We start from the raw sequence: 15,304 nt of genomic DNA, 5'->3' as shown, positions 1-15,304 counted from the left end.
TAAAATTCAGGGGGTTTATGTCATTCCTACAAACTCAAGAGGATTTTTTGCAATTTATCCTAAAAAAGAAACAAAAAGTACTGCACGCACTGAAGCATGTGCTGAAAATAAATGAAGTTGGGGAGAACATATGAACTTACGTTATCCCTTCCCAACGCTGCATAATGCTGCAAACCGTTGCATGAACCATCCTAAAAGGAATAAAACCTCCAATAAGCATCATAATTAAGGCTTTCTCAGAAGTACATTATAAAGCTATTTAAGTCAGTAGTATTCAACAAGGGCATTAAGAAAAATAAACACATAGACCTACAGCTCTTACACTATCCAAGACTCCTTTGTTAATAGATAGTTAATAAGGATATAGAAAGCACAAAATAGACGAGTCTCCCTAAATATTGACAAAGATGGTATAAGCTCTAGTTTGTGTGTTACTTTCCTGTGTTAGCTTGGTTCTAGCCGACGAGCTGCATTACATTCATCAACCTTATACCTAGGCTAGCATTATGTTGAATGATACAGCCAATATATCTATATCTATATTGCTCTGAAAGTAAATCCAGATGAATCATAATTGTTCTTCAATCGAACAACTCTAGCTCAAAAATATTATCAAGAACTGCAAATCACATGAGATACCTGATGGATGGGCAGGTGTGAGATGACACTATGCGGCCATGGGCTTCTTAGGGCATCAGAAAGGTTAATACATGCAGCTAAGCACTGGAAAGGATCTTCAGCATCTATCCACCAGCGTTCACCATCAAGAGGATTATCAGCTGAATCAAAAATATCTCGTAAATGATTCTCCACGAAAGCCAACCTTCCATCATAAGAAAGTTTTTCAACACCACAACCATAGATGTTTGCCAAGTGTATCTTCAACCAGCGCAATCCAGACTTTCCCAATGGCCTTCCCTCAGCAAACTCAAGAATTCCTCTGCATACATCTGAACTTAAATGGTTTAAGTGTGAGTGCATAGGATAGGCACGGCCACGAAAGTCTAAGTTATGAGGATAATAAAACCCTTCCTCATCTTTTATTTTTCTTGCAACCTGTCACCAAATGACGGCCATGAAAACTCATAAGAGGAACAAAAGTTAACACTTCAAAGTAAGAACTGCAAAGGTCTTGTGTCACTAGAAAAGAAAAACTCTTACAGAGAGTTTAAGCTCGATATCACATCGTTGAGCATGCATTTCACTGTTAGCCTTTTTTGCTTTTCTACTGTTCCAACGCCATTCTTTAATCTTAGTTAAATCCTCTGACGACGGTCTCTCTGGTAAAGGAATCTACAAGATATTACAGAATAACATCAATAAAAACAAAAGCTTTAAAAGAAATAGAAAATGAACATAAAGTAAAATACATGCTGTGCAAGAAAGAATACGATAAATTAGATGTACGAGCCATATCATAGGATTGACTTTAGGGGTCAAGTCGCTATATATTATATTAGGAAAGTATTCCATGCACTTCTCTCTGAACTGCCCCATAAACTATAAGGAAATAAGCATTTGCTGAAACACAGCCCCCAGAGCCTAATCTCACATATATAGCAAACCTAAATCATTTGATCACAAAATAAAATCCTCCACTTAATAAATAAACATGGGGCTTTACTCACATCTTCACGATCTATCAGACCTGCAACATTTCCTCCTCTACTCCACATGCTTTCTAAAACAACAAGAACTCTTCTATTCACCCTCCATTTGGTACTTCCAAGGGTATCCAGTGCCTGGGGAAAAAACAATGACATAAGTCCACCATAACATTAGTTATCCATGATCAATAGTTCATCAGAAAGTGGGTTCTACTCTGTAGAGCGCGGGGGGTGGGGGGGGGTGAAAGATGTTATCGTGGCAAAATAACCAGAAGTAAAGGATGACCAACCTCAATATTTCAACCTCGAAATTATGAGGATAGGAGACCAACTCAACAATAAAATGGAAAGAACAGAGCCATTGGGGAAAATCATATATGGTGAGATGAACACAACTGCATCTTTATCCAAAAGTGTTTAAAAAAACCACAATAATTCTAAGTAGGTTTCCCATCTATAATAAAATGAAGAAGGAGAAGATTGTGTTGGAAGGAAGCAAATGCTATGACACTCCAAATTCAATGTAACAATAAACTTTGTTTTAGCGAGAGAGGGAGAAGTCGAGAATCTTCTTTTTGACAATGACCGTCCCACTCCAGTTATCATATAATGCTATACATGTAGCATTCAGTCCATTCCTTGTAATGTGAAAAACATAATGATAAAATAATCAGGTTATCATGAAATAATTGAGACAACTAGTACATGTAATATTTTATAACTTCAATACCAAGTCTTTTAACTTCCATCCAGGACCTTAAAAACTACAACTATAACAACAATAAAGTTTTTATCCCAAATTTTTGGGCTCAACCAATACAAACTAAAACGTTCTAGTTTAAGTCCAACCAAATATTTCTTTGTTTGTACATGAAATTTTATATTACATTTTATAAAATGTGAAAATAAAAAGCACAGGGAGGCTTTGCAATTATGAATTTAGAGGTGGTTAGTGCTTGGTCTCTCAATGTTCTGATAAGGTATGGATATTTAATAGATTATTATTGTATCGTGCAACAGATATTTCTTGTGAACTTTTCTTTGTTTAAGAAATCTGGAAAAGTTATACATGAACCATCAGTGATATGGTCACTTAGGAAGTTCCAAGTTTTTCTGGGGAAAAAAAAACACACGCGCACGCGTCTGCAACATAAGCTTTGGAAAAGGATGGCGGTCTGAAATGCTGATGTAACAAAAACAGGTATCAGTGAAGCTACTAAAATAATGGGGCAGTACAAACCTCAAATACTCTCTTCAACTGCTTCTTGGGAACCCTCCGAATTGCATTTTGTTGTTCCTTTGATCCATGTGTGCGCATGACATATGAAGGCAGGAACAGATGTCCACCCTCGTTATACCTTGACAAGAAATGGCAAAAATATGATTTAAGGAGCAGAAGTAAAATTAGGATGCATAGATTTACAGTACATTTAACCACAATAAGCCAAGAAATAATTAGGAGTAATAAAAAATCGTAACACATTCTTTATGCATATAGATAAATTCAGTGATGAAGTCCAAAATAAATGTAGCAAGTCCGTGATATCGAACGAGTAGTAGTCCAAACATATAAGTGTTCCTGATTACAATGTCTCGTTTTTCTCTGAAATCATACCCCTTCCACTTTTTTGGTGGTATCAACATTGGTAGATAAGGAATCACCATATGCCTAGCCTGCATGGCAGAGAGTAAACGGCATGCAAGATTCAGATGCCAAAACCAGAAGACAAATTCTTAACATAAACGATAACAACCCAAATGATAACAGAAACACTACATAAGAAAACCTTAGGCACATCTTTTCTTCCAATCAATCTATCCATCAAGCATGGAGAAAAAGAGATTCGTATATTGTCAAATCTTAAACTGAATATCATTACTATGCGTCACGTTAAAGGTAGAATAATAATATGTTTGGCAGTTGTTAACAAAAAATGACACTTAAATTTATAACACTTAAAACAATATATGATGACAAACTGAGTATACAATTCATCATACTTCAAATATGTTGAATTAAAATGATTGTAGCAAGCAAACCAGAAACAGATTCCTCCATAACAGAATAAATCAACTGGGACAGCAGGTCATAACTTACAGTGCTATTGAGACCTTGATGAACCAACCGATCGCACTCTATCACTCCAAATCTATTTTTTAATTTCCTGCAGGAGGAAATATGAACCAATCATAATTCAGGTACCTCAAATTTACCAACTGACTACAACAGAACTGAAAGGAAAGAAGTACAACTGCACCTGCTATCCTTCGCCACGGTTTTAAATGTATGCTTAAAAGCAGGTCGAATTTCCGGTGGACTGCATGCTGACTGATCAACTGGTGGTTGCACAAATGCTGAGTCAATCAATAGTTCTATAAGACGACTCCCTAACTGCATACATGAGCTACAGTTTTAGCATATGAAAACTGAATGAAAAATGTGAAATTTGAGATTAAACAACAACCTTGGCTTGTGCATCTCGACCCCAAGGTTCTGTGCCATTCTCATTTTTTAATAGCTTCTCGACCTTAATCAGCCTTTTCATTTTCACTGCCTTGACCACACGTTTTCGTTTGATTTCCTGCTCGATTTCCTGCTCTCTGGTTAAAACTGCATTTTCATCCACTTGCTTATTTCTTCGAGATTTCTTGGTCTTCTCAAGAAAACTATGTATCTTAACCTACAGTTCATGGGGAAAACAACTTAGAATCAAAGGAATACAAAGAAGGAAACTTATTTATGATAGTCCATATAGGAACGAGCATGAGAAAATGCAATAGATCATCTCTTTAGAAAAAAAGTTATTATAACGTCGTGTTTAAGTTAAGGTATTACGCCTATGTGATTGATGGAGTGCCTGGATGCATATGTTTTTATTTCCTTCAAATATATGTGTAGCAGATACAAGTGGGGGAAAAAACTATACTGCATTCACATTGATCAGAAGTATATAGCGCAGCCAGTGTTACAATGCATCCTAATATATACACCTGAAGCCATATTCCATAAATCAGGATTATTGTAAGACTCCAAGCCGTAAAAATATGAGACATACATACACTTTTAGCAAACAACGAAATGTCATAAGACCATACACTAGCAAAATTGACCACATCAATAGACAGATAATATTATAAACTAATTCATAAGAAATCAACTGCATTGCAAGTACAGTAAGATTAAATGCTACCTCCTGTTCTATTGCCTCTCCAATATGAATCGCAGCCCGAACAACCCTAACACATCCCTCCTCCTGCCCCATCATCATCAACCCCATCATCTTATGCATCACAATAACTGAAATCTTATCAGCCGGCAAAAGCCCAATATGATAAGCATAAGCAGCTTTATGGGTTCTTTCCCTCTGCACTCTCTGCTCCTTCTCTATAGCATCCCTCAACGGCTCAAACCACCCCAAGAACAAAGATTTCACATACGGCAAGCTCGGCGCCAGCTTCTTCTCCAACATAACCCTCACCAACTCCTTATACTCCTCCGCTGCCCTCGCCCACGCCTCGGCCTCGGCCTTAATCTGCCTCCTCCTCAACGAATTTTGCTTCTTTCTTCTCGATTCTTCAGGCTCGGGTGAGGGATTGGGTAAGATGCGAACCGGGTCCTCTAAAAATGTGAAATTCAAGGGTTGGGTCCACTGGATTTGGAGAGATTGCTTGAGATGGGCAACTGGGTCGAGAGCGACTGGGGATTGGAGAGGGGTGAGATGGGAGAAGGTGATGGGGAACTTGTTATCGGGTTCGGGTGGGTGGGGATCCGACCCGAGAGGGAAAGGGGAGTGACGGAGAGAATTGAGAGGGAGAAATCTGGGGACCGGGTGAAATGGGGTCTTCTTGGATTTTCTGTGGATCTTGTTGGGTTTCCATGGCGGAATTGAGAGGAATGAAGTTAGCGAAGCCAGCGCGTCCAATTTAGAGAGAGAGAGAGGGAGAGAGAGAGAGAGAGAAGCTGAAGGAGGCGGAGAGGATAAACCTCGCTAAACCCCGCTGGGGTTTTTATTTATTTATTATTTATTATAATTTCTTCTTTTTTTAACTGGTCTGAGATTGGGGGATGAAGAAATATCCGAAGAGTTAACGGGTCGGATCTGGAGCCCACCGAATTTTACAACATAGGCCCAAGAACAAAGGTATATTGGACTTCGGCTTAAAGCCCACACTACACGGCCGGCCCAGTTACCTTACATAGGCCGGTGGTTCCCATAAAACTCCAACTCACCGCTACGAATGCACTCGCTCACGCGACATCAAATCAAAGCCTTATCTCCTCTGCGCGCTCATGGCAGCCCTCACTAGCAAATTCCCGCCTTTTTCACTCTCTCCTTCTCTCTCAAACCCTAACCCTAACCCTAGAAATTCTCTCATCCTAAAGCCCTCGCTCCCTCGATTCAAAACCCTAGAAGTCCGATGCGGGAAGAGGACCGGAAAGAGGCGGTACCCGTCGGAGAAGAAGAAGCTGGAGAAGCTGAACAAAACCCTAATTCAGACCGACATCAAGAACAAAGAGGAGGGGTTCTGGAGGATCTCGAAGCTCGGAGTTCCGGTTGGAAAGGATCCTGGCAAGGACTCGTTCGAAGTTTCTCTCCCTCTTCTCGAAGCCATTGCCAAAGTTCTTAAATTTCCTGTAAATTTCGTGGCTTTATCCCATTTTAGTGATTTTTTTCCCTTTGGGATTTTTGTATCAGCTGATGCTCTTTTGTTGTAGGTTGCTGGAATGCTGCCCAAGGATGCTTTTACTGTAGTTCGGAAATCTTTTGATGCAAGAAAGGTTTGGTCTTTCTTTTTCCTGATTCGTTCCAATTTTAGTTTTGATAATATCAAAATTCATGGAAAATATAACATTTTTATGGTTTCTTTATTGATTGTGGTCATAATATCACATGATTCTCTTCATGTTGAGTGCTGGATGACGTGCCTAGAGAGCTTCTTCGCAGTTATCAGTCAATATTTGTTGTTTTATTTATTAGTTACAAATTCTTCAGTTTGAGCATTTGAATGAGCATATGGTCTAAATTTAAATGCTGTAAGTGGTATGAACGTTTGGTTTCCTGACCGCTTGACAATTTAATAGAACTTAGTATTGATAGCATTTCTGTTCATGCTGCTTGTGTGGTTGTACCTCTTTTGACTAAGGAGTGAAATATGGTGAATAAATTTTGTAAGTTGTTCATTAGTTGTTGTTCCTTTTCTATGTGTCTGTTATATGCTGGCTTTATGTCTTTTGCAGGTTCTAAAGGAACCTAAATTTGTGTATTCTGTGAACATGGATGTTAAGAAACTTCTGAACCTGGAGCCTCGCACGTGGGACTTCATCAACAGACTAGAGCCTAAGCTTGGACTTGTGGAGTATATGCCTGAGGAAAAGGCTTCTGTTGATTTAATCAATGTGCTACATGATTGTAAAAATACCCAAGATGATATAGAACCAGACAAAGAAAAACCTAACAGTCACAGCATGGATTCACTGAAGCCACTTCCAAAGAGACCAAAGATCGCAGTTGTGGGCAGTGGACCATCAGGACTATTTGCTGCCCTTGTGCTTGGGGAACTGGGAGCGGATGTTACCTTGATAGAAAGGGGTCAAGCTGTTGAGCAGAGAGGACGTGATATCGGTGCCTTAGTTGTTCGACGACTTCTGCAGTCAGAGAGCAATTTTTGCTTCGGGGAGGTTTGTTCCATTTACATCTGGATTGTGGTGTTCTATATCATCATGCAATTTAAAGGATCTAGTGTTCATGCACATATTTGTGAATTTTTACTTTTTTAGGTTATCTGGCTCCTCGTGACCTGCAGTATTTGATTCTGTTAACTCACAAAATACTGGTCTTTTCTCATTTTTACTGCATTTTTTCTTGAGTTACTAAAAAAAATTCTGCCGTTAAAAATGTGCACGAGGAGCGATCGAGTTTGCCTTAAGATGCTGGTATTAAGGATTAAACTGTAGGACGCAGATCGGCTGGGTTAGACAGAGAAGGCTGCTTCGTCCTCTAGCAATCCACCACCTCTTTTCCAACTCATTCCCTCGCTCTGCATCTCTTTCCTGCACCTCTCTCTGCTCCCCTAACCTAATCACGTATTTTACTGCAAAGAAAAACATTGATTCACCTATTGAAAGTACCAACAACTTTTGTTTTTGGGTATATTTTGATAGAAAATTTCCAACAAACAATTTCTAGCCTTTAGGTCAGAACGGATCTGTTGTGATTTATGAGACCCGCAGCTTTGTGTGTAAATGAAGAATAATGCATCAATAAGTTGAAATAAATTGCTTATGCAATTAATTGTTGTTAAGTTGTGTGAACGAAATATTGATAGCTTTGATGTACTGATGTAATCATCATGTTATCAAATACTTAACTGGTAATCATGCAGCAAACTTGTAATCAAATAATATTCATTAAATACTTATTCAATGACAGGGTGGTGCAGGTACATGGAGTGATGGGAAGCTGGTGACCAGAATCGGGAGGAACAGTGATAGTGTTCAGGCTGTGAGAATCACTACTCTGTAATTTAGTTGTGTTTTAGCTATTACTATTTTGAATGTTAAGATGTGATAGTGTTTTCTATTGAGATGCAGTGCCTTATCTTTTTGTGATTCTATTTTATACTATAATGGTCATGCCATACTACTGTATTATATTGAACTTTGACTGTAGTGCATTTTGGATGAACGCAGGAGTGTGTAATTTCTAGTCTTTTAGCCAGAATGTAAAACCTAAGATATTTTATAGTTAGCTGATGACTGAAAACTGTAAACCATCCGTTCAACTATACTAGGAAGAACTTACAAGTCGAATTGAACTTGAATATTTGGCACTCTTCATAGTTCAGAACTAGGGGCATATAGTTTAATAACATATAATTTGTAGGTGACTTCACTATTAGTATGCCACTGATACTGCTTAAAGTGGACTACCAAAAAATCCTTATCTGAGATCTTTGAGGCCAGCTGCGTGAATCCTTTTTCTCCATTCATCTCCGCGAAGGTCCATCTCCTTCAACTTAAAAACAAATTAGATGGTGTTGGCAGTATATATCTTGGGCTTTGATCCTTCCATATAAATAAGGAATCTCCATCCATTTATTTGTCGAAGCATGTGATTCTGTTTGAATTAGCATTGAACCCACAGTTTTAACTTGGATAATAGATGATGTCTGATGGGCTTAAATGCAGTATTACGTAAAACCAACAGTCTGCATGAATGCATGTATATCCGTACAGATTATGGTGAGTTTATCTTCCATATGTACAGATTATGGTGAAGCCTAACTTAGTGATGATTCAGGCTCATATATTTTTGCTCATATACTTTTAAAGCAATCGTCGCGTGGTTTGCACTTTAATCATCAGTTGTTTGCGTCTATTTTTGCAGTTAGTAAATGAAGTTGTTTGTCTTCTCAGGTTATGAAAACTTTGGTTCAGTTTGGAGCTCCTCCACATATCTTGGTTGATGGAAAGCCTCACCTGGGAACGGATAGATTAGTTCCATTGCTACGCAAATTTCGTCAACATCTACAGGAGTTGGGTGTGAGTAATACATTTTGTGGTTTGTTTATCTTCATTACCAAACTGTTTCTTTTCGCCTGACAAAAATAAATCATGATTTTTGAACCTCTTACTATTCATTCATGCAGGTCAATGTAAAGTTCGGAACAAGATTAGATGATCTTATTGTACAGAGTGGACAAGTTCTGGGAATCAGAGTTTCCAATGCAAGAGATAAGCCTGGTTCCGACGGCCAGAACTTATTCTATGATGCAGTTGTTCTAGCCGTTGGGCACTCTGCTAGAGATGTATATGAAATGCTTCTACAGCACCACGTGGATTTGATTCCCAAGGATTTTGCTGTAAGTTATCATTTTATTTAGCTAATTCTATGATTGTAAAAATGCGAGGTAAGACTGCATACACTTGACCCAAAGTTGTCTGACACTTTCTCGCAGCCCGTTCATAGGTCATTGTGTACTCTGGCTGACTGATTTGCTAATCATACATGATTTGTCCAAACAGGTTGGATTACGAATCGAGCATCCTCAGGAGCTGATAAATAGCATTCAGGTAAATTTGTATGATTTGATATCTGACAAGTCATTTGCTATATAGCTAGTTGATATTCAAGCATGGTGATGGCTATTTTTGATATTCAAGCATGGTGATGGCTATTTTTGATATTCTTCTTTGCTATCTTTTACAGTCTCTGAACTGCTTTTGTGGTCTTGAACGGTTACTCTTTCATCAGATGGCAATTTTGATGCTAGTTTGATCGTAGTGGAGCAGCTTAAATTATCATTTTGATGTTAAGTTTCCCGTTTACCAAAGAAAAACAATTCAGATGTGCTGGAGCCTACACCATTTGGGAACTATAGTTCCTCTTTCTTAGCTTGTTAAGATAAGCAATTCGACTGGGTATTTTGGTGCTCTTATCTGTAATAACTGTTGGTATAAGTGATAGGACAATAATGTATCATTGCAAAGGCATAATTATTGTTTTCCCCAGCCATAGTTTCTGAAGTATTGTATAGAGCAATGTAAATTCATAGGAAACCAGCATATATATCAAATAGTAATTAAAAAAAGGTATAATTCAATCTAGGCAATATAATTGAACTTTATAGAGAATTCCTGCACATATTACGGACTGATGGAACCTCTCAAGCATCCATTGGCCCACTACAAACTTCACAGAGTCTGCACATATTAAGGTTGTCTTCCGAAATATAATCTTGGTTGCTAATAAATTGGTCGCAAACTTACTGCATCCTGTCGGTATGTGATCTTATGACTAGCATAATAAGACAGTAGGGTAGCTGATACTAATTTGATCAGAGTTCTACTGGTAGCAGTATGGTTACTTTCAGGTGGTGTGACATGGATAGCACAATTAGTAGCATCGACGGTATATGAGCACAATATAAGGCATAAGAGCAGTTTAGATGTTAGATTGTAGTTTTCTGTTAAAAAGCACTTGATATGTAACTGCGGGTCTCTGCCCACTTCTATAACTAATCTGTTGATGACCGGCTCTACCTGCTTCCAATTGTACACTTGTAACCCGAGGTTGCATGCACATCAGGTTTGGTATTATTTCTTGTTGGGTAAGCTCGGAGCAGCTACTTTCTTCCAGCACCTTAAGCATATAGTAACTTGTTTCAACCAATTCCTCTTTAAAAAATGAACGTAGAAGCTTTAAAATCAAGTTTGAAAGTACTTGTGAATACACATACTAAAATTGGCCGCATACTTTATATTTGTAGTATTCTGAATTGGCTGGTGAAGTTCGTGTGGGACGCGGAAAAGTTCCTGTTGCAGACTACAAAGTGGTGAAGTATGTTAATGGAGGGGTTAATGGAGCCAGCTATAGCACCCAGGACTTAAATAGAAGCTGCTATTCATTCTGCATGTGCCCTGGTGGACAGGTAGGTTTCTGGTTCTTCCCTAAGAAAAAGTATTTCTGTATCCAACGGTTGACCCTTGACGGCTTTGTTTAAATATATACTTGCAGGTTGTTCTGACCAGTACACATCCGTCTGAACTATGCATTAATGGCATGTCCTTTTCTCGTCGTTCATCTAGATGGGCAAATGCAGCACTTGTTGTGACCGTCTCCTCAAGTGATTTTGACTCCTTTCAGTGTCACGGGCCTCTAGTAGGTGTTGAATTTCAGGTACTTATTGCTGGAGTTACTCCAAGAGGTTATATTAACAGCTTCTTTCAGTTTTGTGCTATTTTTCATTATTACTTTGGGTAGATATTTTCGATTTTTACTTATTGGGTAGACTGAAAAAAATAATCAGATATCAATATATCGATTAATTAATTCTGTTTTTAGGTGAAGCTGTAGGTTTTACTATTTTTCTCGCCATAGTTTCAGAATGATGTATAAAGGAATGAACTATGTAGGACTTGGTTTTCTTGTCATAATTGTCATATTTATTTTAGCATAGTTCTCTTGCTTGTATTTCTTTTGTATTTATTTGAGCATGCCATATAGTTGTTAATGGTTTGGATGCTACCTAATTTTGAAGTTCCTTGCTATTGGTTAATAGAGTGCAAGTATTTTCGCTGTTAATACTCTGATCTGAAGTAGCTTTATCTGCAGTAAGTTATCTAATCTGGACTCCTTTTTCACATCACATATTGGCTTCATAACAGAGAGAATTTGAGAAAAAAGCAGCTGTAATGGGGGGAGGGAATTTTGTTGTGCCTGCACAGACTGTCACTGATTTTCTCGAGAATAAATTGTCAGGTAGATATCTCATTACGTGGTAGAGCTATAATTAGCTGCTCTTTAGTGTCCAGATTCTTGTGTATCTTATTGTGTTACTAGAGCATTACGTTATTGTTTTAGACCAAACAAATGACATGTTTGGTTCATGGTAAGAATTGTCATCTGCCTCTATGAGGATTCATAATCTGATTAACTTTAATTTCAGTGATGTCCCTGCCGTCATCAAGCTACCGATTAGGAGTAAAAGCATCAACTCTCCATGAATTATTCCCTGCTCGCATTACTGAAGCTTTACAACGGTCCATAACAATGTTTGATGAAGAGGTTCCTTTTCTTCCATGCAATTCTTTGAGTTGAATGACTAACACTCTTTTTTCCCCTCTTTGAGATGTTGATTGTGGTACTTCTCTGCTTTAAAATTTGCAGCTGCCAGGTTTCATAACCAAGGACGCACTTCTTCATGGTGTCGAGGTAAAATAATGTCCTATACTTTTCCTTGCATTCTTTTAGATGTGCTCAATTAGTTGTCTGTTAATAAGCAGACTCTTTTACGGATTCTAGAATTGAGGGGGGTTTTCTCAAAAGACGATAAACCAGCTCGTTCATTTGAAACGGATCCAAAATTAAACTTGAGAAACTTATATGATAATCTAGCCTCAAAAAATTGACAGACGTTATATGATTTAACACATATCACACATATCACATAATCATACAGTATGTTTATCAAGTTCAATATCAATCTTAGTAAAATATGTCATGTGCAACGGCATTATAGTGTAGAACTTAGATTTTATAACATCAGTTACCTTCAACGTTTCTAAGTTGAAACTCATTCTCCATTTATGCAAATAGACCTGGAGTAAGAGGTATTTAAGACCTATTATGCTATTCAAATTTTGCCAGAAAGTATATGTATGAAAAGTAGAAAACACTATGTTTATCGTGTTTTTATTTTGAATAAAACAAAGAAAAACCCCCATGGCATGTAGAATTAATAGAAATTTTGAAAAGTGATACTCTGCTCTCTCATCTTCAACCTTTAACCAAACAATCATCAATTTCTTGATGTAATCATCGCTTTTCAATGTAATTGAAACATAGGGGTCAAACTGTCACTTTTAGAACCTTGGGCATTTATGTGTGAATCAAACCTAACCTTGGGGCATGTTTATGAGAATCATGCAAACCTTAGTGAGATATTCTGTATTTTCCCTTTTGTTAAGCAACGGCTTAATACATTTATTGCTCTTGCTTTTAGACGAGAACGAGCTCTCCTGTTCAGATACAACGACATACAGACACCTATGAGAGCACATCACTGAGAGGACTGTATCCGGTAGGCGAAGGTGCGGGTTATGCTGGTGGAATTGTAAGTGCGGCAGTAGATGGCATGTACTGTGGTTTTGCTTTGGCTAAAAGCCTTCAACTTCACCAGGGAGATCTCGAAAATATACTGGGTAAAGCCCAGAAAAATACCGGTTTTGTAAAATACTAACTTTTCTATCGTTTGCTGTTATTAAAAATTTTGTTTACAAGGTCGGAAGCTAAAATGTTACACAGGCGTTGCCTTGAGATGAGAAGAAGACCAGTTCCTATCTGTCTATTTGTATGATGCTTCGACATCATTGGTATTATAAGCTAATGTGATTTTGTTGTAGATATGCACGCGTTCAAGCTACGTTATATTAGCTTTGATGGATTTGTGTCAGCCCTACTTGTCTCTTAAGTAGGCATGCAACCGGGTCAATTGTGAGTAGATAAAAGTATTTCTCGTGTCGGTTTAAGCTTTGATTTCATGATTCTAAAGGCCCAGCGTAGTAGCGGAACGAACCCGTGATTGCTTAAGAAAAACTTATACTCAGATCCTATTCAATTCTAAAAGCCATGTCAACTGGAAACCCTGTTGAGAAAACAACTTTATTCCTGCGAATTGATGGGGGAGCTCAACTCATGGCCTGCACACATGGTGGTCCAAAATCGGTCCCAAAACAAGCGCTCTTGATGCCGATGGACACGGAGGAGGCTTAATGATTTCAAGAGGGGCAGAGGCTCTGCTGTCTCATTATCAGATGAGATGAGATGCTTAGTAAGGTACGCGGTGAAAGGCTTAATGATTTCAATAGTGTTTAAAGGCCTCTTTTCTCTGTCTCGTGACCTAATGACATGAAATGATGCCTTAACAAAAACAGGGCTGTTTCTACAACTAATGCTGTTTAGTACTGCATCCCTGTTAGCAGCTAGATTGTTTGGCTTATGCTAGCAACCGTCCCCTTCTCAGCAGGTATTAGTTATCTGTTGCTATAATGAATGTCACGTCCGAGTCCTTTCTTTATTATATAATAAAGGGTTAGCAGCCCTTTCGTATGGATTCAGATCCTCTTCACTATCTAAAAAGTAACGGTTTCTCCACTACATCCCTATTAAGTAATCAACGATTGAGATTAAAAGTAGTGGTCTATCCACTACTTTTTTATAGTGAAGAGGATCCAAATTCCTTTCGTATAGCCCAACAATTTAGGGTAGGCCTCTTATAGTTCTATTTGGTGCGGATAGGTTCTCTGCGCTATTGTTCAAGCGCGGAGAGGCCTCCTCGGTGCACTAATAAGACAACAAGGGAGTCTATCCGCAATTAACCAAAGAAATATTCTGACTTCGCTTGCAAGTATACATTATAGATTTCTTAGTGATTTTGATGAAATTGGAGGCTTGATATGTCGCAATTGCTCTTTTGAGAAAAGACGGTGGGTGAACAACGCGTCACAATTGCTCGTATCATCCTTTTTAATGAAGTTTGGCTTTTCCTTTTCATGATTACTTTCTTTTTCTTTCTTAAGGTGAGACTTATGAGCGTGTGCAGTATTCTTAATAACTTGTGACAGCTTGTCTTTGTAATACTACCCAATATTGTTAATAACTTGTGATAACTTGTCTCGTAATACTACCCGGAATAAATAAGGCTAAATGACACTTAAATACCTTATAGTTACACACTATTAGCACTCATATATCCTCAGTTGTATTTCATAGCATTTATATACCCTGAGTTGGTCAAAATTAGCATATTGGTACCCTATGTTTTGCAAACGTAACAATTTTTATTCAAAATTTCTCATATAATATTTCTATGCTATTCTTATAGTTATTTCTCTGTTAATTTTGTTGAATTCATTGTTAAATGTTTTAAAATTCTATTTTTAAAATAGAATTATCATGCATTTAAAATTAGAATTTGGGTTGGTTCAATAGCAATTTAATTAATATTGATAGTTAGAAAGCTCTAAAATTAACATATAAATGTTATATGAGAACTTTCGAATTAAAATTTTCACGTTTACAAAATATAAGGTATTAAAGTGTCAATTTTGACCAACTAAGGATATATACACGCCACAAAGTACAAGTGAGGGTATATAAGTGCTAAATGAGTGAAAATATAAGGTATTTAAGTGC

General features: G+C 37.8%; 2 protein-coding genes across 2 annotated transcripts in view; one reads left to right on the top strand and one right to left on the bottom strand.

The window, feature by feature from the left end:
• Window positions 1-5,823, bottom strand: part of LOC109828837 (DNA-directed RNA polymerase 3B, chloroplastic-like) — an 11,350-nt gene extending 5,527 nt beyond the window's left edge. Inside the window, exons 1-11 of the mRNA XM_020395806.1 lie at window positions 5,800-5,823; window positions 4,799-5,596; window positions 4,073-4,288; window positions 3,866-3,999; window positions 3,706-3,772; window positions 3,223-3,281; window positions 2,848-2,965; window positions 1,629-1,742; window positions 1,162-1,293; window positions 640-1,056; window positions 141-191 (exon numbers count right to left, since the gene is read on the bottom strand). Coding sequence (XP_020251395.1) covers window positions 141-191; window positions 640-1,056; window positions 1,162-1,293; window positions 1,629-1,742; window positions 2,848-2,965; window positions 3,223-3,281; window positions 3,706-3,772; window positions 3,866-3,999; window positions 4,073-4,288; window positions 4,799-5,596; window positions 5,800-5,823 — 2,130 coding nt within the window. The remainder of the gene's footprint in view (window positions 1-140; window positions 192-639; window positions 1,057-1,161; window positions 1,294-1,628; window positions 1,743-2,847; window positions 2,966-3,222; window positions 3,282-3,705; window positions 3,773-3,865; window positions 4,000-4,072; window positions 4,289-4,798; window positions 5,597-5,799) is intronic.
• On the top strand, window positions 5,860-13,515 carry LOC109844990 (uncharacterized protein Cbei_0202). Its single transcript, XM_020414177.1, has 13 exons — window positions 5,860-6,243; window positions 6,325-6,387; window positions 6,847-7,287; window positions 8,039-8,110; window positions 9,025-9,150; window positions 9,258-9,470; window positions 9,634-9,681; window positions 10,878-11,039; window positions 11,126-11,287; window positions 11,776-11,869; window positions 12,057-12,175; window positions 12,278-12,322; window positions 13,113-13,515. The coding sequence occupies exons 1-13, from the start codon at window positions 5,899-5,901 to the stop codon at window positions 13,347-13,349; spliced, it is 2,127 nt and encodes a 708-aa protein (XP_020269766.1). The 5' UTR covers window positions 5,860-5,898; the 3' UTR covers window positions 13,350-13,515.

The sequence above is a fragment of the Asparagus officinalis genome, chromosome 1 (genome assembly GCF_001876935.1).
Source record: "Asparagus officinalis chromosome 1, Aspof.V1, whole genome shotgun sequence".
Taxonomy (NCBI): domain Eukaryota; kingdom Viridiplantae; phylum Streptophyta; class Magnoliopsida; order Asparagales; family Asparagaceae; genus Asparagus; species Asparagus officinalis.
This window is presented reverse-complemented; position numbering and strand designations above follow the sequence as displayed.

Bases quoted from the DNA above. Each gene is read 5' to 3' on its own strand.
- LOC109844990 (XM_020414177.1), top strand. From the start codon at position 5,899: ATGGCAGCCCTCACTAGCAAATTCCCGCCTTTTTCACTCTCTCCTTCT. The intron at 9,682-10,877 runs GTAAATTTGTAT...TTATATTTGTAG, and splicing joins AGCTGATAAATAGCATTCAG to TATTCTGAATTGGCTGGTGA. The intron at 12,176-12,277 runs GTTCCTTTTCTT...TAAAATTTGCAG, and splicing joins TAACAATGTTTGATGAAGAG to CTGCCAGGTTTCATAACCAA.